The sequence below is a fragment of the Monodelphis domestica genome, chromosome 4, assembly GCF_027887165.1.
Source record: "Monodelphis domestica isolate mMonDom1 chromosome 4, mMonDom1.pri, whole genome shotgun sequence".
Classification (NCBI taxonomy): Eukaryota; Metazoa; Chordata; class Mammalia; order Didelphimorphia; family Didelphidae; genus Monodelphis; species Monodelphis domestica.
Genome location: NC_077230.1, coordinates 174,204,996 through 174,230,207, shown reverse-complemented (window position 1 = coordinate 174,230,207; position 25,212 = coordinate 174,204,996). Strand labels below are relative to the sequence as shown.

At 35.1% G+C, this 25,212-nt stretch overlaps 1 protein-coding gene across 4 annotated transcripts in view; it reads right to left on the bottom strand.

The window, feature by feature from the left end:
* LOC100016409 (sodium channel protein type 2 subunit alpha) overlaps positions 1-25,212 on the bottom strand; it is a 147,351-nt gene that overhangs the window by 86,868 nt on the left and 35,271 nt on the right. The window contains exons 2-8 of one of the 4 annotated variants that reach the window (XM_056797215.1): positions 20,809-21,127; positions 19,303-19,445; positions 11,904-11,984; positions 8,681-8,809; positions 7,903-7,994; positions 6,730-7,002; positions 640-703 (exon numbers count right to left, since the gene is read on the bottom strand). In XM_056797215.1, coding sequence (XP_056653193.1) covers positions 640-703; positions 6,730-7,002; positions 7,903-7,994; positions 8,681-8,809; positions 11,904-11,984; positions 19,303-19,445; positions 20,809-21,075 — 1,049 coding nt within the window. In that variant the 5' untranslated portion in view covers positions 21,076-21,127. Of the gene's footprint in view, positions 1-639; positions 704-6,729; positions 7,003-7,902; positions 7,995-8,090; positions 8,183-8,680; positions 8,810-11,903; positions 12,552-19,302; positions 19,446-20,808; positions 21,128-25,212 lie in introns of those variants that run through there. The other 3 variants (XM_001367160.3, XM_007494289.2, XM_056797213.1) reach the window with 3 other exon arrangements.

The following is a 25,212-nucleotide window of genomic DNA, read 5'->3' as shown; positions in this document are numbered from 1 at the left end:
AATTTGAACTCAGGTCTTCCAGACTCTAGACTCAGAGTTGTAAACACTGTACTAACTACCTGACCCAATATTGGGCATGGAGTCAGAAGACCACATTTTAAAACAAGCTCTAAAGTCGTTGAAATTCTGAGCCCTTATCTATGAGAAAGGGAACAATAAAACTTTCCATAACCTCCTTAACTGGACTGTTATAAGGAAAGCATTTTGCAAACTTTACATACCCATCAATGTAGGCAATTATTATTAATAAGCCATAATGCGCTGTGCACTAAACAGATTCTAGCTAAGACACAGCCTGTATCTTCCAGGAGGTTACATTCCAGTATGATGTGATAAAACACTAGCTAATTCTCTACACATGAACCCCAAACAGAAACAGTCTGCTTCTTACAGCCAGTTTTAGTTTTTACCTTTTTGTTTTTCATCGTACTTATTTGATAGATTTGATCTGAGTAAGACTTAGTAATTGATGGATGTGGATGTTTGAAGGGGGTGCAAATTCATACTCTGCCCATCCATTTGGGGAATTATAGGAAGTTTTAAATGAGAAGGAATTGGTGGCCTGGTGGATAGGCAGTAGGAGGTTATTCTAAGCAGATGGTACAGAATGGCAAAACACAATAGGAAAGAATTTCTTACCCTGCATCAGAGCTGTTACCACAAAGCAATGCATCATTTTGCCCTTCCAAAATGTAAAAATGACCTATTTTAAGGAATAAGAAATAAAAAGTTGTTGAACTTAAAAGTATTTAAGCCATTGTATTCATTTGTTCAACATCAGAAAAATTTTTTTCTTTTTAAAATAAGACTGTAGGAATATTGAAAAGGAACACGATGCTGGGAAAAATGTCCACTTTTATTAGAGATCAAATTTAATTTAATAAAGATTAAATTTATTCAGAATCACAATGTCAAAATATTGGTAACCAAACTTTATAAGATCAGTGTTAAAACAAATCTTACCACATCAAATGGATATTTGTTGCTAAACTTAAAACTATTCCTAAAAACAACTGTCAAGAAAAAAATCCCAAAATAGGACAGAACTACTAATTCAAGGCCCTTTTCTTGGCTCTAAAAGTGGGAGGGGAAGCCTTGGTGCTATTAAAATCCACTTATGCAACAAAAAGATTACTTCATTTTTTTTAAAAGCTGGTTGCATAGATTTGAACATGCCACTTCCCTTATTCACCCATCTCCTTACCATATTTTAGCCTAGTTTCCTATGAGTAGTGGGTAGTTAGGTTTTTAATTAGATTTCTTTCATTATTTGTCTTCTAATGAAATTACAAGTAGAAAATCGATCTTTTTCAACTTGAAATGATAAACATGCTTCTCTTTGGATATATACTTCCAGGGTGCATTTTCTTTTCAGGGAATCTGAATAGGAAAACCATGGGTCAAAGCCATAAAATTCTTACACTTTTTCTATATCCTCTCTCCCTGGGCAAATGAATTATGACAGAACTAAGGTTAAATAACACTCACAGTATTTAAAGTCTATTCAAAGCAGGTGGTTTATAAAAAGGCTTATTTTGGGCCTTGAAGTCTTCAGGCAAATCCCACTGTTACTAAAATGGATCTCATTTCTCCCAGTATAACCTTTACAAATCTTTCTAACTCCTGAAACAGTGGTGAGGCTGTGAGAGTGATATGACTTCATGAGTTGCCAGTGATATAGTTGTAGAAACATGTTATATGACAACGCTCTGGATTAAGTGAATAATACCAAAAGGAACTATTATTAGAAGCTAACATTTAATAGATATAGGCTGGAAAAAAAGAAAAAAAATTAAAAGGCTTAATTTCTTACTGAGGGATCCTATATGGCAAATTATGGAGATGACATATGTGATGACAAGGAAGAATTATAATGAATATATGATAAATTTATAGTAATTTCCATTACAAAAAAATCTTGAATATATTAAAGATTATCTGCCACAGAGGAGCTAAGACCATGATTGGGTGTGAGCCAAAGAAATAATTTTGACAGATAGATGCAGTGAAATAAAAGCAGATAAAGGTATAACAATGGCAGGGAAAGTGCAAATCGGTTTTAAAGGGAAATGTATTCACATTAATACCATTCTTTCTTGTGACAGTGTGTGTCTAACAAGAAAGTCTTCCACTTAATCTCTTCCCATACCTTCTTATAACTCTTTTACTCATACACACTCATGAAGGATAAGATATGAAGAATAGAGAATGAGGCCAGTTGTTCAAAACTGTGTCAAGAATTGACAATAAAGATTGAATTTGGAGTTCTCAGTCTTATAAGCAATACAGAAATTTAAATTTTACTACCATAATAATGGTGCCTCAATCTTTAGATACCAATGTTAAAGGAAAAAATCATCTTGATGACATATACATATTATTATTTAATCAACCAAGTAGTTCTAAATTGATTTTTTTGCCATGTTAAAAAAAATTGTCATGTTACCTAATTGTATGATATCTAGAATTTAGATAAAAAAATTTTAAGGCAGGGAATATGTTAAGTGGAAAGAACACAGACTGGATTCAGAGGATCTAGGTCCAAATACTTTCTCTAATGCTTATTAACTGTGTGACCGTCATTGAGTTAATAACATCCTAGGCCTAAATTTTCTCATCTTTAAAATGACAGGATAACAACACCTATAAACTTGGTCAAGTCTTCTTCATCCTTAAAAAATGCCCCGCTTTTAAACTCTATTATCCCCTCAAGGTATCATACTAAATCCCCCCTCTCTTTCTCAATGAAATTCCTAGAGGGTAATGTCTGTTTTCCTTCCTTCTACTTTCTCTTCTCTTACTCATGTCTCAACTCCTTACAATCGGACTTCCAATCTCATCTCTCATTGAAAGCTGCTTTGTCCAATGTCTCTAGTGACCTGTTAATTGCTTAATCTGATGATCTTCCCAATCCATTTTTCCAATCTCCATTCTTCTCAATCTTTCTGTCAAATTCCATATCAACAAGAATTTATTAAATAACTTTCTATCTGCCTGGCTCTGTAGTATTAGGCACAAAGAAAGGCAAAAAAAAAATCCCTGCTTTCAGTCTAAATGCATGCAACCAACTATTTATAAATGAGATATATGCAGTAGAAATTAGAATTAATCACAAAGGGAAGACACTACTAATATAAAGGACATTGTGGACTTCCCTCTCTCTCCTTTCTGAGTTTTTACTACCCTGTTTTTCTTAGTTTTCCTCTTATTAGTCTAATTGTTCCTACTTCAAATTATCATTCATATTTTGTTCCACGCAAGTGTAGGTATACTCCAAAGTTCTGTCCTGGGTCCTCGTATTTTTTCCTAATATATATTCTCTCTTGGTGATATTGTTAGTTCCAATGGATTTATTATGGATTGATGGATAAAAATGGAAAAAAAAATTACACAGAATGATTCTTAACTCTATATATCCAGCCTTCAACTCTCTATTGAGTTCCAATCCCACATATCCAACTGCCTAGTAGGGCTTTCAAACTCAATAGACATCCTGAACTCAACACGTCCAAAAGAGGTCATGATTCTTACCTCTAAACCCACCCCTTCACATTTTCCTATTTCTTTTGAAGATATCACCTTTCTCACAATCACCAGTTCCATTCATATTCCTGACATCCTTCTGTCTAACCCAACCTATCAAACTGGTTGTCAAATATTATAGTTTTTATTTCTACATCTCTTGCCAATACTCTATTCTTTCAACTCCCACAGACAGCACCCAAGTTCATGTCCTCACTTGTCCATCATTTCTTACCTGAACTATTACAATGGTCTTCTAACTGGTCTCTTTGCTTCAAGTCACTCTTGATTCTAATACATGTGGCATCTAGCTATCAATGTGATTTTCCTCAAGAGTAAGTATGATTAGGGGGCAGCTGGGTAGCTCAGTGGATTGAGAACCAGTCCTAGAGATGGGACATCCTAGGTTCAAAGCTGGCCTCAGCCACTTCCCAGCTGGGTGACCCTGGGCAAGTCACTTGACCCCCATTGCCTAGCCCTTACCACTCTTCTGCCTTGGAGCCAATACACAGTATTGACTCCAAGACGGAAGGTAAGGGTTTTTTAAAAAAAAAAAGAGTAAGTATGATTATATTGCTTTTATCCTCAATAAACTTCAGTGACTCCCTATTGTTCTAGGATGAAATATGAACTTTATAGTTAAAATTTAAAGCCCTTCTCAACCTGACTCCAATCTACCATTTCAGTTTTATTAAATATTACTTCATTTCAGTTCAGTCAAGCTGACCTTTTCACTGTTCCTCATCCACATGGCTTTCTATGCCTTTTCATTGGCTATTATCCATGCCTAATATAGAATCTTTCCTCAATTTCACTTTCAAAATCTCCAGTTTCCTTTAAAATGTATCTCAAGTTCCACAAATTCTATCTTCTCCATGAAGCTTTTCCTGATCTTGTAGCTGCTGCTTCCATCCCCTCTAATTGATCCTACATACATCTATATATGTGCATGGTATCTCCTCTCTTGCTTAGGCTATAAGTTCCATTAGGTCAAAAGCCACTTAGTTTCTAACTTTGTATCCCCAGCATTTAGTACCTGGCACATAGCCTTTGCTTCATGAAAGTTTCTTGATTGTTTGATTGAAAGGCAAACTATAGTCAGACGGTGAAACCCTTTTAATGCTAAGACACAGAAGTTGTATTTTATTCAAGAAGTAGGGAAATACTAAAGATTTGTGAGTAGTTAAGTGACAAACATGATTTAGGAAGATTATTTTTAAAGGTATTTGGAGGATAGATTAGAGAGCAAAAGCTGAAAAACAATGAAGAGATTATGATACTAGATCAAGGTAGAAATCATGAGGGTGTGGACTGCAGTAATGACTGAGTAAAGAGAAGTGGGACAGTTTGAGAGACAGAGGAAGAATTAAAATTTGGTAAATGAATGGATGTTGATGGCTGCTGGGGGTCAGAGAGTATAGAGTTGAGAATGATTTCCATGATTCAAATTAGGAGAGAAACATTGTGATGACTTCAACAAACACAGCAAAATTTGGAAAGGAGATGGATGAGGTAACAATGAGTTCCATTTTGGACAAGTTTAATTTGGATAGAGATGTCTATCAGGAAACTGATATTGCTAGGCTGTAGCTTAGATGAGAAACTCAGAATGCATATAAAATTTTAGTTTTATCTGCTGAGAGATTATAGAACCCATAGAAGTTGATGATATTACCAAGAAAGAGGAAGGAGAGAATGGAAGACTAGAAAAACCAAGAGAAAGTCTTGAGAGATACTCACATGAGAGTAGGACATGAATTAGTCCAGTAATTATGACTGAGGTCAGAAATATAGCAGGACCGAAAAAGAATAGTGTCAGGAAAACAGGGGGAGGATAGTTTATCAGGGAGATGGGAGTGGTGGTGGCATCTAAGACTGCAGAAAGCAGAACGTTGACTGAGAAATGGTCATTCAATTTAGCAATGAGATCATTGACAATTCTGGAAGCCAGATACTTTGCTAGAACTATGATTTCAACAAAATGGGTCGTCCTTTCAACAAAACACACAAACATTAATGCCCTCTCAGGGAATACTTTTTTATCCTATGAAAATTTGCCCATATCTTCTCATAAATCCTGTATATGGGATCCATTCAACAAGTTGGGGCCTTTCAGTAGATCTCTTGAAATTATGTGGATACATGTGGACTGTCCATTTCTTACCTCTTGATTGCTTTCCCAGTCATACACTTCTTCAATGATACCTTTTATACTGTCTCTAGCATGCAACTGTGCTCACTGCATGTTGTCCTAAATACTGAAGAGCTCCCTAAGGGAACTTCAAAGTCATTCAAAATAGTTTGGACTATCAATATAGGGAAAGAACAAGTAAATGAAGAATGCCCTTTATCTAGACTATGATATGCAGTTTTGATATCTGTAGAACTGACCCACAAATAAAATAATGAAATAAAGAAATAAGTGAATGAATAAATATAGAATACATACATATATATGTCAAACTCAATCAGTTTAATGCTTGAATAATTTGGACAAACATTATGGATAGATAATTAATTGGGCCCAGAATTATACAGAAGGGATATTGTAAATTGGATTGATTTCATACTGCTGTATAGTTGTTTTAATGATCCAAAGCTGCTCCCTGAACAAAGATCCATCTTTTCTTTTTTTTAAATTATTTTTATTTTTTCAGTTACATGTAGAAACAATTTTAAAACTTGTCTTTTCAATGCCATTTTTTGGATGAAGTTATAATGTGATAAATCATGGAAGAGAAGAGTCTCTGAAGAACTGAAATTGTGAGCTACTGAAAGGGTATTGTAGAACCTCATGGTGGACATAAATATGCTGTAACATAAGGAATCAAATAAAATATAAATGATAAAAGAATGAGAATGGATAATATATCTTGATATTTTTCATTTCTTTTTTTAGACCAGATCTGTGATTTTATCACTGATGGAACTCAAAAAGTGAGAAAACTCTCTCTACCACTTCAGATTAAGAACTTGTTTTGTCAATTTACTTGACTAGAATACTAGAGATTGTTATGTGTCACAGTAGGGAACAAAATCCAGGTCTTCTTGTCTCCTAGGCTAGCCCTTGTCATTTCTATTTTCCCATTAATTTTGCTTACAGTTTTTAATCCTTTAGCTTACATCACAACAGAAACAAGTTTTATATGGGTCTAGAAAATTTCCACCAATAAACAACTTAGTAAATTTAAAAACAGAATGTCTTACTTCTGTCCTCAATGTAGTCATCCCAGTTAAACATGCTCACTGTCTTATTATAATAGGTACCATTTCCATCCCATGAGCTATTAAAGTAGGAAGTAATGTTTATTTCAAAGGTAGAGTTATCTGGGGGCCATTGCAAACATTTATTCCTCAGGTTGCCCATGAACAGCTGGAGCCCAATGAGTGCAAATACACTCAGGCAAAATACAGTCAGGATCATGACATCAGAAAGTTTCTTCACTGATTGGATCAGAGCTCCCACAATAGTCTTTAATCCTATGAGAAGAAAAAAAACAAAAAGAGAAAAGGTCTTAATTATGCTATTCAGAAGCTTCTAAACATAGAAAAATATCATGAGCTTGTCCTGCAAAATAAAGTTTCATGCATAATGCCAACTATATTAGTTCAATGTCTGTGACTGAGTAATGTTTCCATGAAAAGCCTGCTAGCTTGTGAAGATGAATGAATAGCTGAATTGTCTATGTTCACTGAAAAATTAGAAATGGAAATGGAAATTGCATATTTCTAAACATTTCTTCTTACAGCAAAATGTGAATTTGTTATTCATGCTTATACATCAACCCTCTGTAAACAGTTTGCTTTTATTTGCAGATACCTCACTCCCAAAACTCTTAGCTGATTTTAGAGAAATTCTTGTGACTACAATAGTATGAAACATTAAAGTGATGAAAGTGAGATGAGATTACATTTTAATGTATACTACATGCCAGGTTTGGAGGAGGGAGACATCTGAAAATTGAGGCCCATGCAACACCCATGCTATTTTTCATCATTTCATTAAATCTGCAATTATGATGGCATCTGAGCCCTAAGTGCCTGCAGTAAATGGCCACATTTGCATCAGTACGAAAGCCTCATAGTTTGGTTTCTATGTAAAAAAGGAAAGCTTGATGTCATCAGATGCAAACCAAATAGGCTATATATTGCAAATGCCTCATGCAAAGATGTGTTAAACTCAAAGGCTGATTTAGAAAAGAAAAGAAAGCTTATATTAAAAAAGCAAAGAATCACATCAAGTTAAAATCTGATGTCTTTATTCCTGCTTTTTTTATATGTCTATGTAACAGGTAACAAGCAACACGGCTTATGCTGAAAAGCTGTGATATCAAATTCAATGCAACTAAAGTCAGCCTCGGTGTTTAACCTGGCTCTCACCTGGAATGACCGAAATAGTTTTCAATGCTCGGAGAACTCTGAATGTTCTCAACGCTGAGACATTGCCCAGGTCCACAAACTCTGTCACATATCTGTATAGGGGAGTTCACACACAAACACAATGACAGCACACAAGAAACGGCTGGAGATACAAGGGGCCTACCACCTTACACCAGTCAACTTCTTACCTGGGATTACAGAAATAGTTTTCAAAGCTCTCAAGACTCTGAAAGTTCGAAGAGCTGAAACATTGCCTAGGTTTACAAATTCTGTTACATACCTGTAGAATTAAACCAGAGTTATTCAGAATTTTGGAAAAGTTTAGTTTGTGTCGGTCTTTTATTGAGACCTTTTCAATGTTTACCTTCAGATGATAATAGGTATTTCTGATTTTTAGGAAAAGAAAATAGCATTGTTGTCCATTGTAATTGTTTTTGATTTTAGGGTATTGGATTTGGCCATTTGGTAATTATAAATCAAAATAGTCATTTTAATTAGATGAAAAGATCTAGGAAATACTCCTTTTCATCTAACAGTATAAGGTTTAAGTGAATGATAGAAAATCATATGGTCAGTCTTGATTTCCTACTCTCTCTTTCCCTCTCTCTCTATATTCTGATATGGAAGGTAGAGGAGAAAATGAAATAATCCACCTTTTTATTGGTAGTTAAGGTAAATGCTTACTCTGGTAAATGGAGTAAGCTTAAAGGCAGTCTATGGTATTGGCATCCACCAATGGTTTACCCTCCCACTCTGAAAAATGATAAAAAACACTTACGCAAAAGTAATGACAGTGAAATCAAGCCAGTTCCAGGGGTCCCGAAGAAAAGTGAATCCTTCTAAACAGAAGCCCCTTGCAAGAATTTTTATAAGTGATTCAAAAGTATAAATTCCTGTGAATGTGTACCTGAAGGAAAATAGCCAAGAGAGGATTAAACATTGATAGGATAACATGACAGAATATCTTTTAACAAAGGCTTCCATTCAATTTGGCAACCATTTATTGTTTACTCTGTGTTAGGCACTGGGTTTGATGCAAGAAATGTAAAGGGGGAAGAAAAGCACAGTTTCTGGGCTCAGGGAAACAAGAGAGGGAAAAATAATGTGTGATAACAAGATACTGAAGGATAAGAGCAAAAGAAGAGGTATGGACTCGTAACAAGAAATTCAAGGAGGGAGAAAGGATTTTTAAGTGTCAAATTTTTATGGAAGTAGCAACTAAACAGGCCTTGAAGGAAGCCAAGGATTTCAATGGGTAGAGACACAGAGTAGTGAGTTCCAGAATAGATATGGGCTGCATGAAAGCACAATGGTTGAAGAGAGGAGGTGAAGATACCAAAATAGTGAGGAGTCTGGTCTGACTGGAGCACGGTGCATGTAGGAGAAGAGCAGTACATTTCTTATCTGCTGTTTCACTTTGCACACTTTCAATTGCCCCAGTCAACCTCAAATTTCAGGGGAAGGCAGTAGAGAGGAAGGGAACTGTACATGGAAGCTGGGGGCAGATAACAATACCTGCCTACAGATGGAAGACAGACATGCTGGCTGAAGGCTGGCTGGGTAGAATGTAGCAAAGGTCTTCTCTCCATGTGGCATTTCCGCTTTCTTTTGGAAGGTTCTTTATTTAAGGTTATTTTTTTCCATTTGTGGAAGGGAATTCATAGAAGGGGTGAGGGGAGAGAGCACATACACCATCATTCACTTGTATCTACGGTTTCAGCCATTCATAGTAGTTTTTAGATTGTATTTCCTGCAGATATGGGGCCTTATTCTTGTGGAAAATAATGACTGGGAAGCACAGTTGGAACCAGACTATGAAGAATCTGAAATATCAGCCTAAGGCATTTGCGCTATCCTACCAGAAATAAGTGTTTGAGCTGGTGCAGGATAAATTCATTATGCACCAAGACGAGTAATGGGTGAAGGACCCCCTTTACAGGGGTGTGAAGGATGCATTAGAGAGGGTAGACATGAGAATCAGGGATACTAGTTAGGAGGGCCCTTAAAAAGTCTAGATATGAGGCAATTGGTTGAGAATGGAAAAGAGGGGGCATATGGAAAGTTATAAAATTGTGGACTCAGCATTATGGGCATATGCAAGAGCAGGATTAGCCTGCTTGGATATGATAGTGGACAGAGAGATAGAGCCAAAGATTACTGGGTTTTTCATCCCAAATGACTGGAAAGATAGTGATAGTATCAATAGAGAAAGTTGGGAGAAGCAAGTTTTAGAGGGGAAATTTTGAGCTTAATTTTGGACATACTGAGTTTAAAGCCAGATATCCAAATGCAGGTATTTATCAGGCACTTAGAAATGTGAGACTGGAATTCAAGGGAGAGATTAGAACTAGATATATAAATATTGGGATCATCTGCAAAAGGTGACACTTGAAGCCAAGTGAATGCCTTAGATTGACATGTCTTAGAATGTAGAAAAAAATGAGAAGAGAACTTAGATCAGAGGACTGGAGGATATCCTCATTTAAAAGGGAAGAGGAAGATGAAACAGTAATGAAGAGTAAAGAGAGATTAGACAAGTAGGAAGAGAATCAAGAAAAATCAAAGGTGCCAAAGAAGAAAGAACATAAAAAAATAAAAGGTTGGTTAGTAATATAAAATATTGCAGAAAAGTCAAAGAAGAAGTTTAGGAAAAGGGTACTGGATCTTGGCCAATAGCATTGAAAGAACAGTTTTAACAGAGCAGTGGGATCAGAAGCCAAGAGCCAGGAGGCTAAGAAATGAGAAGGCAGTATGCTAATGGAGATGAATATAGACTGCTCTGAGCAGTGAACAGGAGGTAAATGAGAAGGTTGTCTTAAATGATATCAAGGATATCTTCTTGCTTTAACAGATATGATACTATGTTGGCTTAAGTGTATCAAATGGAGATCTTCTCAAGATAGGGCTTACCTAAGCATACTTTTAATGAAGGAAGACAGAGAAAGAATAAAGATGATAGAAAGAAGAAATCATCATTCAACATCAGAGGGAAGGAGAAAGGGATGAAGATATGGAAGCTTTTGAGTTATAAATCAGGAATGAGAGGTTAAAAACTTAAGAAATGAATGTAAATTTTCACATGGATCATCTGAATTTTTCTTTTTGAATCATGGAGAGAGACGATGTCATCACTAAATTCCAAAGGACTTACTGAACTTGAGGCCAGGTAAATATATTTATTTAATGAATAATAATTTTTATTTGGACAAATGAAATATTCATATCAACATAAAACAATGCACCATTCATGACTTCCAGAATCATGAAATTTTTTCTTCTTTTAGGAAAATACAAATCTATTTTCGGAATCAGAAGAAACAATATAGAAAGAGATTCGGTATTGTTTTAATGTAGAGTATGTATATTCCTTCTTATGCATCCCCAATGGTCCTTATAAAGACAATGAGGATATCATAGGATCAGAAACTTAAAGGTGGAAGGGAACTTGGAGATCATCTAAGAGACCAAGTGAACTTGTCCAAGATAGCCAGGTGGTTAGGAGCAGATTTGACCCACATTCTTTCCATTGAACCTTGCAGTCTTTATGAACAAAGGGTCACAAGTACCCAGGGATAAATCTATGATTTACTTAACTTGCTGATAGCATGACAGAATTTCCTCCCTTTCTTTTCTCTGCTCACTTCTGCATTCCTGCCACTGATCCACAGCAGGGTACAAAAAAAAGTATTGGCTGTGGAGTCAGAACTCAGGGTTAATATTTGTGTGACCTTTCACAAGTGATTTAACTCCCCCAGGCCTCAGTTTCCTTGTTGGTAAAATAGAGGGGTTACATTTAGATGTCCTCTGAAATCCCTTACAGCTATTGATCTAGGATCCTATTAAATTAGCAGTGCCTAAATAATGTCACAGTTTTAGTATTTCTCATTGAAAGTAAAAGCAACAACAAATTCTTATAGAAGTGGGATGATGAGGTCAATAAGATGCCAAAAGCACATTTTAAAACATAAAAGATTATTGATAATAATATATTTTTTACTTACTCTACATTCTTTGTCCAGTCCGGAGGGTTACTCATGGTCATAAACACACAATTGGTCAGAATAGTACACATAATGAGCATGCTGAATAAAGTAAGGTGCAGTCAAGGAACACAGTGTACAGAAGAAAAATTTATCACCATGGACTACAATGCTAATAACACTTCTTGCCAATTCAAAGGTAAGAAGCCACTAATAATCATTGTACTATTTTTGCATTTTTCTCATTTCTCTGTGGCTGAGACTATATTCACAAGGGCTATTTTTAAATGTCACCATAGCAACCACTTTGAGGCCAGTTCAGTTATTTTGACTATTTTGATAACCAATTGCCAAGCAATCAATTTATCAATAAACAGTACACACATTTCAGTTATTTTAAAGGCAAGATCAGGTTGGCAAGTTTTCTCTGAGGCCCACCATGAAGTGATGATGTTTTTTATATTATGAAGTCTTTTTAGGACTTGGGAAACCACACCATCCATATTTGGATGGAGTTCAAGGTAGACTAGCTCACACTGAATTTTGTATCATAAGAAACATTTTAAAAAGAGAATTCCACTCTTGTTCTTTTTATATTTTGCATATGTAAAAACAGGAGTTGGTGTTAATTCACATGTAAAGATAAAGAAATCATGGTTCAAAATTCAGAAATAAGATGACAGATTTATTATCTTCCATATTAAATATAATGGGAAGAAGTTTATCACTGTTGTAAAAATCAACATTTATCAATGAAAAAATAGAAAAATTATAAAAGGATTCAAGATAGAAATAAATGAATTTTTAATAAAATAATTTATAAAATAAGTGAATATTTCTTTTATTCCTTTTTCTGATAAAATATAATATTTTATTTCACTATACAAGTTCAACCAGACCTTGGATTCTAGAGCTGGAATAGAAAAGGCCAAGTAGCAGAGCTGGAATCTGAACCTAGATCTTCTGACTTCAAATGGTTGAATAGTATACATCAGGATCAAACAGGTTAAGTGGGTATGGTAAGGAAATTATCTTGTATAATGAGAGTGAACACTGAAGGGCTAACTTCAATCAATGCTATAATTAGTGTTTCATTTTTAACAGCATTCAAATTCATGAGCTTTATTCAACTAGAGAGCTTAAATTGATTTAAATAAAAAATAGACATAAATGACTGAGATGAAACAACCACATGATGGCACTATGACCTAAATCAACATGGGAGACTTTAGATTTAACAGTAAAATTAAAATAAAAGAATTAAGTAAAAATTAAATAAAGTTTATGTCATAATTTTTGTGAAATGTTAAGGTATTAGGAGATAAAATCATACTATTAAAACCCATAACTTGGAAAAATGACTAAATGCAAGATATAATTGTTTATTTTAAAGTTCTTGTTTTGTATGTACATAGTCTGCATGTAATATATGGCACAACAATCTTCCTCATGAATACTGAGCATAAAATTTTGGAGTATCTTTTTGGAAGGGAAAAGGGATATTGTGAAAAATAAAGAAATTAAGATAACTTTATAATATTTATAGCATATGGAATGTTGCATAGTTTTATGAAACATTTATATTTCCCCTCCCCCAAACCTAACTTTTTTTGCCTCACAAAATGGTGGGCTTCTATAAAGATATATACTATTCAACTTATTTCAAAACTGGAATACTTTATTGGTGAAGATGCAGATTTCAACTTCTTTATAATTTGGTTGGAGAGACCTGCTCTGGTCAAACAACTACTCAGTTTGCAGAAAACCTCATCATGTACCTCTCTGTAGTTAGTCTGGACCCTGCATAACAGATGTACAATTGTCTATCATTGTACCCATACTCAAAACTTTCCAGTTAGCACTAAACTTCTATAATTCTTAAGGCACTAGGTACATTGATCAAATTTCATGTCAAAGCAAAATGTGAATTTTAGTGACAATCCTACAATCTTTAACAAAAAATAATTTCCTGATGTTTATTAAAAAATTTACAACTAGTCCATATACACATATCAAAGGAAATGATGTTGTTGTATTACTAATATAATATAATAAAATAAATTACTGTTTTAAAGATAGATTTTAGCTCTGAGGTACCACCTCATACCTAAAAGATAAGCTAACATGAAAGAAAAGGAAAATGACAAATGTTGGCAAGAGTGTGGAAAAAATGGGATACTAATGCATTGCTGGTAGAATTGTGAACTAATCTAATCATTCTGGAAAACAATTAGGAAATATACCCAAATAACTACAGAAGGGTGAATACCCTTTGACCCAGCAATGCCACTACTTAGTCTGTATTTAAAGAGATGAAAGAAAAAGGAAAAGGACCTCTATGTACAAAAATATTTATAACAAATCTTTTACTAGTAACAAAAAATTGGAAATTGTAGGGATTCCTGTCAACTGGGGAATGGGTAATTCTCTTTTCAATCCATGGTTGCTCCTCTTCTTTTGAGAGGTAACATAGGTATATAATGGATAGAAAACTGGCCTCAAAGCCAGGAAGGTTCAAATCTAGGTTCAAATCTTGCCTCTGACACACAAGAAGTCATTTAACTCTTAGTGTTCTAGGTCACTCTCTGATATTGCAATTTACAGTGAAGGTCCCCTATGTCTGTCCTGATGATCCTCATCTCTCCCTTTTCAAATTCCTACTTTCCTCCAAAGTTTAGTTCAAACGTCAGCCAACTCCACTTGAACCTTTTCTTGATTCTATCTCTAAGGCCCTCCTTCCCTCTCCCAATTACTCTGTATATATTTTATTTGCGTACACTGTCTACCCTGATGAAATGCTCTTTGAAAGCAGAGATTTTTTATTTCTGCTTCTGTATCTCCAGCACCTAATATAGTGCTTAGAACCCAGCAGATATTTAACAAATAGTTGCTTTTTAAAATTGAACCCAAAGTCCTTGTGCACTTATGCTAAGAATGGCGTTGATGAGCCCTTGATCTGCACAGTAATCTAGATAATGAAGTTTCTAGCACATGCAGGAACAACTGGGGAGAGGAGTTTTGTGTTTTTGTTTTGGATTTCTGATTTCACAGATGTAGGTAAATGCTGGTAAAGAAACTTCTATCAAAGCACATTTGTAGTTCTTCTGCAAGTTATGGTCTTAAAGAGCTTCCTGCACCACTGAGATACACTTGCCCTGTGTTTTATGGTCACAATGTGCCAGAAGAGAGACTTGAATGTACTGCTGACTCTGAGGTCATCTATCCATCCACAACACTAGAAAGAGTTACCAGTTATAATATCTGAAAAAAAGGACTTTAAACTCAATAACATAAGGGCCTAAATTCTACAGAACTAGGATATACAAAGCTAATACAGTGGAATAAATAAATATTTGTTGAAATACAATGAATTCGTATCCTTCAAACCCCAAGTTACATTTTCTCCTGTTTCTTTGTCTGCAAAGTTTTTTTTTTTAAATTAGGAAGGTCCATGCATTTCATTTATTTCCCTTTAGACCACTGAATAGGACATCAGCAAGCATACAGTGTGAGCTTCCATGCCCACTGACTGGTCATCATGCAGATCACTTAGGTCACTAGAGCATCATCATCCTTACATTGTAGAACTAGTGTTGGAAGGGACCAGCAACCCCAACCTTCATCTGGTCCAATCCTTCTCACTTTACTGAGCCAGTTAGGTGAGCAGAATGTATAAAGTAAGGGGCCTGGAGTCAGGAAGACTTCAGTTCAAATCCAGGCTCAGATAGGTAATCCTGGGAAATCATTTCATCCCTGCTTGCCCCACTTTCTTCATCTATAAAATGGGGATAATAGAGGTACTTACTTTTCTGGGTTTCTGTGAAGATTAAATGAGATAAAGTGTCAACATGGGATAAGTACCATATAAATGTTAGTTCTTATTACTGTCTATAAACTGAAGAAGGAAACATGAGACTGCAGTTTTAAGTTTCTGACCGCCAGTCCAGTGGTTAAAAACATTAACCAATCCCAGTTGTAATTACTTATAGCACTTACAATTAGTTATGAGGCCATCCAAACTACTTTGTTAGCAATATCATAATCTCTTTGTGGGATTTCCGTCAGCACTTTGCTTAAGTGATTTCCTTTTCAGAAGAGTTACACTAGACAAAGTTAAACTTATTTAGGAAAATGCTTCCCTTCATTTGGGGGGAGGGTTGCAACTCTAATGTAGTGGGGGGGGGGCTGCTTCTTTTCAGCCTGGTTTATATAATCACAGAAACAAGGCATAGAGGTATGAAAGTTTTGATGTGTTAAACAAAGACAAAGACATGTCTATATTCTATTATCCTTTTATGAACTTTTAAAAAGTCTCCTTCCCCAAACTGGAAGGGCAGCCTTCCCTTGGCCTTTAAAAAGCCAAATGAAGCAATTTTGTGGAGTGTGACCCACTAGGTCTCTCTCAAAGGGCAAACCTCACCCTACCCTACTGGTCTAGGCATCTTGGTAGGAGAAACTCAATCCAGAATGAAGAAAGGAGAGACAGAGACACTTGGGGAAGGGAAAAGCTTCAAGGAAGATAATTTGGGGCAACAAAGAAGAGAACCAACTGTGGATTCAAGAGAGAATCATGCCAGTAGCTGAGAAGTCCATGCAGAAGAGATGCTGGGCTCAGAGGGAGCAGTGTGAGGAGACCAAGAGAAGAGAAGGGCATCATGCTCTGCAGGAACCTGCGCTCCCTACAGGTGTGCCTTATTACCAGCTTACTCTAAGTTTGGACCCACTCTTCCCACTGATGTGTTTATAGGATGACATGCCTTAAAATTGTGTGGGGGACATTTTGCACCAACTTTTCTTACCATGTCATCGTGGGAAATGATTTTATTTTGCGCTATGTCTATTGGGTGACAATTAAGAGAAGGTAGGTAAGAGCTAACAAGCTATAGTTTTAGGAGGGCAGACCCACCTTTAAATCAACAGAGAAATACCATTCTCTAAGCAACACCCAGCTACAAGGGTAGGTTGAAGCAGGAGGCTCCTAAGGATGGGCTTGGGAGGGCTTATATATATATATATTTTTTTTTTTTAACCTGAAAAATATTTGGATTGCAAAGGATGGTTGGGTAGCTGTCTTATCTGAAGGACAAGTATACAAAATGAAGGGAAGTATGAAGGTTAGAATAAGCTAATCAAGCCTGAAAATTTGGACTAATGAAGCACATTAAACATTTAATATATATTAATAGAAATATGAATCTCATTAGTAAGCAAAATATCTGATATTTGCATAATACTTTACAACTTACAAAGTGCTTAAATATCATTATTTAATCCTCACGATCATAATTGAAAAAAATTAAGACAGAATATAAAGAACTTGAAGCTCAGACAATATGAATGACCTATTCAAGGTCTTATGGTCAAATTCCTAGTATTTTTAGCTAAGGGAATTCCTTCTACAATTTTACAGATGTGGAAATGAGTCATGCAGTGGGGAATAGAACCTATGTTCCCTTACTCTTATTTTAGGCTTCATTTTTCTACTGCATTCTATGGAAATGACAAATTTGGTTTGAACTAGGGAGGTAAGGGTGAATCTAGGGGAGGAATGGAAATGGTTGTCAAGTTAGAATGTTGGAGACCTGTGCCATAGTCTTGACTTTATCACCAATAAGTTGTATAAACAAATATATGTAGAAGGGAAGGATTAGAGAGGGCCATAGAACATCAAAATTATGCTGCCTTACAAAAAAAAAAAAACCTATCACAGTAAGCATAACCACAATTTATCCATTTTCAAAGTTCAAGAGAAAAAGCTATTTTTATGTCCCAAGAGTTCCTAATGAAGATAGCAGCCATCCATTAAATAAATAATATGAGAAACAGAAACATTAGCACAAGTGCACTACTAGTTTGTTCAAGGTTAATGGTCATTGGTTGATTCATGGACTAATGCCAAGTCTTACTTAAAGACTGCACAGTGGATAGAATATTGGACCTTAAGTCAGAAAGCTTGAAGTCCTAAACTACCTTGGACACTAGGTGAGTGACTCTGGGTAAGTCACTTAAGCACTGTCTGCCTTTGTTTCCTTAAATGTAAAATGTGGGTAATGATAGCACTTACCTCATAAGATATGGTAAAATCAAATAACACAATATTTATAAAGCCTTCAGCATAGTGCCTGGCATAGCATATATTTACCAAATTATTTTTTTCTTCTCTTCCCCTTCGCCTTTTACAATGCATCACTCAGTAAGAATGATCTTATCATAAAAGTCAAAGAAATTATCAATCACTGAGTGATGCATTTATCAAGCACTGAGTGATGCATTGTGATATCTCTAGATCCAACTAGTTCTCTCAGTTCTGATTCTTAAGATTATTGTCTTTTTATGGAGGTTACATCAATTTCCCTAAATTCAAATTGAAACTGCACTAGCTTATAGATATCTGATATACCCTGGTTAGTCAAACCCTAATATCTATTATTGAAACCTTTACAATTCTTCTCTCTCTTAGCTTTCAAGGTCTAGATTAAGACTACAAACAATCTCTTCCTTGGCCTCTTTTGCCCTGAATTTCTAGACTTCTCTCTAAGTTTACATGAATCTCTTCTCAGTCTACACATTTTTTTGCTCTAAAAACCAGCTGTCTCTTGCTCTTTTTGACCTTGTTCAGATTGGGTCGAGGAAATACATAAGGCGAAAAAGAAACTGAGTTCTAGGAGAAACCCTTTCAAAGTAATTAGTCTCCAGAGGGACAGGCAAGACTGAAAAAGATGAAGAGGTCTTAGCACATTTGAAAGGCTAATGCCTATAAACATACCTATCCAAAATGCATGTATACATATGTGTATGTGTGCATACACCTTTCTCCATACAGACACACACATATATAACAATAGTTGAATTCCTGTGACTTTTTCAAATGCTGAATTGAAAGGCAGTGCTTTTTCACAATTAAATTGTGAATCTCATATTGGACTAATGGCAACAAAATAAGCTAAGTAATATAATGAAGGCAAATTTCTAAGGAATATTCAGTAATAATTCCCTGATTTCGTTTTTATATAAACATACTAAGACATTCAAGTTATATCCGAAGATAAAAATCATGATATTAAAGTTATTTTTTCCTTTAAGAAAATCCATCAAAATAAATAAGTTCAAAGTACTTTGTGTTATAAACATGACATGATATTATTTAAGGTAAAAAAAAGCATAATATGGAGAGAAAAAATGAAGTGGCAGGAAAAGCAGATTTTTTAAAAAAGTTAAAAAACAGGAAGGACAAGAATGACAATTATGATTGAACTGGGAAAGAAGAAAAATATAGTGAAAGAAAAGTAGTTCACTTACCTCTGATTTCCTTACTGAATAAAAGGAGAGAGAAAAAACAAGAGAAATAGGGTAGAGAAACACCAATCAAATTGGCTTTGAAGTGAACTATACAGAAGGATAAAAATGAAATAGCAAATACTGAAAACCACTTGAAAAAGGATATGAATGTACCAAAATCTTTATAGCTATTTTTCTAATAGGGTTGAAAGGAGTTAAAATGTACAGGGCAGATGTGGCACTGAATCGGAAGATTGCCTTCCCTTTATTCAATACTATAAAAGTCTGGAAAAAAACACATGTTAAATGAAATTTAGAACATACAGTGATAGGATTAAAACAGTCTGCTTTACTTTTTTCTCAGCACTAATTAGTGTCCTTAATTAACCAGATTAAGTATTCAGAGGGAATAGAAAGAAATTATTTGGAAATATACTAATTTTAATATTTCATATGATTTCAATATAGTACAATAATGAATCAATTCCCCTCCTATAACATCATAAAACTAACATGCATATATTACTTGTTTCCAAGGTGACACTATATGCTTCTCCTTTACTTCGTAGGCACAATAAGGAAAATGAGTATAATGACTTAAAATGAGTAAACTCAAGAAGTACCTGGGAGCAAAGACAATCTAAGGTTTTTTTATATACTTTAAAAGAAAATTTGTCAATTTCATTTATCATATAGGTAAGTACTAAGATGTGCTTTTAATCATATCTTCATTGAAATCAGTATCCCTTCCCTTAGCATTCCCCAAATATGTTCCTTTTTACCTCCAAATTCAATCTTAGTACTTTCCCCTCACTGTTCAAATGCTTTGTTATATTTTTTCCTTTAGATATTAAATAGAAAGGAAGAAAATGATTTTTCAGAAGGATTTAATTTGCTGATTCTAAAGGTATTTGTGGTAGAGATACCACTTGTAGCAAAATGTTTTGATATTTACTAAGCAGAATCATGGAATTCTCCTAATTTTGTACGGTTAAATATACACAGTGATTGTTTTACAGGCAATAATCCTTTCCTCCTACTGTCTCTGAGTTTCCTAAATACTTGATATAGGATTAGTCCCACTCAGTGTAGAACTAGAATTCAAGAGGATAAACAATTATTTGCCTGAAAACTTGTTTCTCCCTTTCTAGGTGACTATTCATTTCAAGGCAGTGGTGTACTGCTGAGAGTTTTTAACAAATGGCTCTCTGAAATTTTTTTTAAAGAATAAATTTTGTGAAATACACTTTAAATTTAATATGCTTCTTCACCATTTTCTTCAGACTAGATAATCAATCAAAGCATTCATCATTTTCTAAGGTGTAAATGCTCCAATTGGAAATTTTATAATTGACCCTTGAACCTGTACAAGCTGGTTCCAGCATAGTTTGTTTTTAGGTCTGTTCCAGTGGATTCAATTTCATCCTTCCAAATTAATCCAGTGATAATAGATTTAGTTAATGACTGGGTTCACCTGGCATCCTCATGATGTTTTATATAGGTCATGATATGGTTCTAGGCTCATCCTAGATGGCACTAACTGGGAACTATCTTGCAACTTTTAAATTTAAAGTTGCTTTTTAAAAGCAACTTGTAACTATTAAACTTAACAAGTTTAATAATAAAGGAAATTGTATTAAGAACTCACTTTTTTATTGATATAGTATGGATCCAGGTCCTCCAAGGGCTCTGACACCATTCCGGGTGGAATGTCTCCATAAATAAATGGGAGGGATTTTCCTGCTTCCAAATCACTATTTGCTTTGGGGCCATTTTCATCATCCTCATCCTTTCGTCCTTGTTTGGGTTTTGTAGCTTTTTCTTCTGCAATACGTTGCTCAATAGCAGCAAGGGATTCCCTGGTGAAGTAGCGAAAGCTGTCAGGTCCTGGTGGTACCAGCACTGATTGTGCCATCTTTTCATCCTGTACCTTTTAATTACCGTTTAGCTTCTTGCATAAGAAAGTGCTATGGGAAATATGAGAGGACAAAAAAGCAATGAGTATTAAGATAAAGGAAAAACAAAATACTAAGATGTTAGTAACTTAGAGACACCTTCATATGAGGATCAGAGGCAAAATATGGAAATCAAGACATATAGCTATTTCAATATCTACACATAAACATAAAAATGAAAGTAATTTCTGGCATTGAGAGAATGGTAATTTATAGGTTTTCTTTTTCCACCAGAGGTAAGTGTTCTTCATTATATGATATTTTGTGGTAGGTATCTATGAGGTAACCTAAATCCCCACATCCAAAATGTTTTAAGTAACTTCTACTAGAAAAAAAAATTATGATCTAGAGCTCTAAAATGGATGTTTGATGGTTTCTGCTTGCTGTTCTACTTGTGTGAGTATTTTTGGCAGCCATCTTTTAGCAGACTGTCTGAAACAATTGGAAAACAGAGTGGGAGGAAGAGATGGAGAAGAGAGAGCATGTCATAATGAATTTTATAAGAAAGGAAGCACAAAGGGTTTCCAAATATCTCAATTTTTTCTTTCTCTTTGCCCACTAGAACCTGCAAGGGCCTTATGATGAATCAGTACACCTGGTGAAGAGGACTTAGAAACACAGGTAAAAAAGCTTGCCTTTGTACCTGCCTATGTTGCTTGCAAGCAAGTTGTGGGACAGTTCAGGGGATGCCCTGGCTTTTTATAGAACTGCTTAGGAAGCTCCAAAGGCAGGGTCAAGCCTCCTGCCAAACTGAGCAGGAAGTCATTTATATCAGGGCATCTGTAACTGGACCTCTTGACTTAGCAACCTGCTCCTGGATAATATGATTGCTTTGGAAGTTAATCATTCAACTACAGTTTGGGAAACTGTTAGGAATATTTCATTTTCTCAAATTGTACTAATTTGGAAAAAAAATGAGGAATATTAGCTAAGTAGCTTCGATTTCAGGATTTTTATTTATTGAAAAAGTGAAGCTAAAGATTCAATGGGAAAAAACAAGAAAAATCAATCCTTCATCTGTTACAGGAGACTTTGCCACGTCATAGATTCAGTTACACAGAGATTCTGCTCAAAGCCTCCTGATACACAATATAATATACTGTGTAGTGCAGCTCTCATCAAAACATGGAAAACCTATCACCAAAATGCTATCCTTGAACCGCAAAAGGATCTACTATATTTGGAACTGAAGAACAAATTAAATCTTAACTCTTGAGTGAACTCCTATAGAGATGTCACCTGTTTTTCTTTCCTTCAAAAACCTTTTCAACCCTACATGACAATATTGAAATAAATGAGATATAATATTCGAAGGTAATATGAGATAATCAGCTTCATTCCTATAGAGTGGGCCAGATAAGATGTATGAATAGACTACAGGGCTGTTTCCACAGTGTTTTGCTCCTAAGTATACCCACCGGACTTCTCTGGAAGCAGCGTAGCTGCAATGAGTACATGTTATCAGAGAGCCTTCTGAATCAACTGATGCTTCCACATATACCTCTATGCCAGCCCCCTTGTAGGTACATAGGTATATATGTGTGTATAAATATATAAAAGTACATATACACATACGTGCACTATATATAAATAGCATATATGATATAATGCTGTATGTTTGAAAATGATCCCTGCATGCTCAGTGGTCCTATCTGAAAACATCCTAACATCATATTCTTGGATGCTCCAATAAGACATGATTTTTAAAAAATAAAATCCAGCTACCACAAAAGGGATAATTATGAAAATGAAGTGGTCCCACTGCAGAATCTATAGATTTGACTGTTGTCTAGAGCAGAATCACAGAAAACAAATAGAGAAATAATATTAAATAGCATTATTACCCCCTGTAGAATCTTTCATCCAATGATTTTGGTATTGATAGGCTCACACCAAAAAGACTGCAGCTAAAATTCCATCATGCTTTATTTAAAAAAAAAAAATAGGGGGGTGGTGGTGGTGTAACTCTCCTTCGAAAGACCACACCTTACTTCCTGTAAAAGGATTCTGGTTATTGAAGGAAAAATAGGCATTTCCTGCACGAGGGACTACAAGATGATGTTACTATATCTACCACTAGAGGGCAGACATATGATCAATGTTGCTTTGCTTTTCAGCACTTGGTACCCACAGAAACATAAAAGCCAGAGATATTCAATTTGGCATTATCTATTTATGAATAAAACTCCTCGTTTCGCAACCTAGAAAGTCAGTAAACATGAAAGTGGAGTTCAAAAGAGGAAAGGGTATTTGCCAGAGGAATCAAAACATTTATAAACTGGCTTACTTCATCAAAATCTCCCCTAAAAATCTTACATTTGTTGTGGCCTAATTTGTGTTTGTTCTTTGCTAATTTATTTGAAATATTAATAGATATTCTTATTATTGTACAATGATGAGTTACATTTTGCCTATTAATTATGGCAGTTTCTCCTTGTCTTGAAACACTTAAAATGCCAGATAAAAACAAAAGGTAGCTGGAAAAGCCAGTGATAGGTGTGATTATCATATAAGCATGTGACTATGTGTCAGCTGTGAGATCAAGAACTTACTCATATAAAGAGACCTGAAAATCATGTTCAACTGATAATGTACCTCAGATCCAGTAAATATCAGAAAAAGACGCTAAAAATTTAATATTTGCTCCACTGGCTATTCTCATTGCTTTTTCAATTTATGCTTACAGGATGGTAAGAGTGAAGGAAATGTACTATGAGCAGGAATATAGGTTCCTATTAGTTTTCTTAACAATGCTGAAATGTTTGGAAAGAATCATCCTCAGTTATACAGCATCTGCCCTCAAAATAAACCTTTTTAGAAATTCTGTAAACTTAAGCGAGACCACTCCCAAAGCAGAAGTCTCAAATCAGGTTATCTAAACATTTTACCCTTTACCTTTCAAAAGCTCAATTTCTTCATCAGTAAATGAAAGTTTTCTGTCTCAGAATCTAGATAAGTCTCGATTTAACACAACCTGCTATATAAAACTCCCAACATTTTTTAAAAAGAGAGAAATCAAGAATTGATTACATAGGTTGAAAAAATATCCTTGATGTACAACATATTTTACCATAGTTTTATTTTTTGTTTTTAAGTAGATAGTAGAGTCTAAATGATTAAATTCATATTTGATTTTTCTAAAACACATCCACTACAAAAAGTAAAATACACAATATCCTAATCTTGTAGGTAAATATTCTTAGATAAATGTACATGCTTATATCTTTAGTTATTTACAATATATATTACATATATAGCATATACACACATGTGTTTTTAACATATATATTAAACATACAAATCCAAGAATCAAGGATAGATGAGAGATATCTTGTCTATACCACCAGTATTCATGCGATGTCCTAAAAACACAAAGAAGGCCTCCTACCTAGCCTACTGGGTCAATCACTTATGGCATGGTATGGTAGGATATAGATGACAATAGTAAAAAATAGTAAGTCATGCAGGATCAACTGCAAACTGCACTTATATGAGATAATAATATCAGTGGAATAGTAATTAATCAGACAATATTTATTAAGCACTTAATATGCTAAGCATTGGGAATATGCAAATTAATAAATCAATCATTAAATTTCTATTAAGAGCCTGGCATGTAGGGGCATGTGAAGAGTGAATCAAGCTTTCTTTGTCTATTAATCAGCAATTTTTAAATTAATCAACCAAAAATTTAAACACCTCTACTTAACACTTAGTAAGGGAGTTCTCAAGTCACTTATTAAAGTGAGTCACAACTACAGAGGTCACTGACCACCCCCTGGACAGTGCTAAGCAAATTGAAAGATTGCAATTGGTTCCCATAACGTGAAGGAAGGTACAGGAAGTGATGTGGAAAAAGGACTATAAAAAGTCCTGAACTTCTTGTCCAGGGAGCTTCTCCTGGTGACTTGGCTTTTGGAGGTGGCTTTGGACTTGACCTTCAGCTTGGACCTCGACTTTGGCTCTTGGATTGCTTCTTGGAGGGCTGCTCCTGGATCTTCTCCATTGGACTTCATCTTGGGTGAGTGAGTAGTTGGCCTTCCTTTCCTGGCTTCTGGAGAGATTAGTTACAGAGAGGCCTTCCTTTTTCTGGAGGA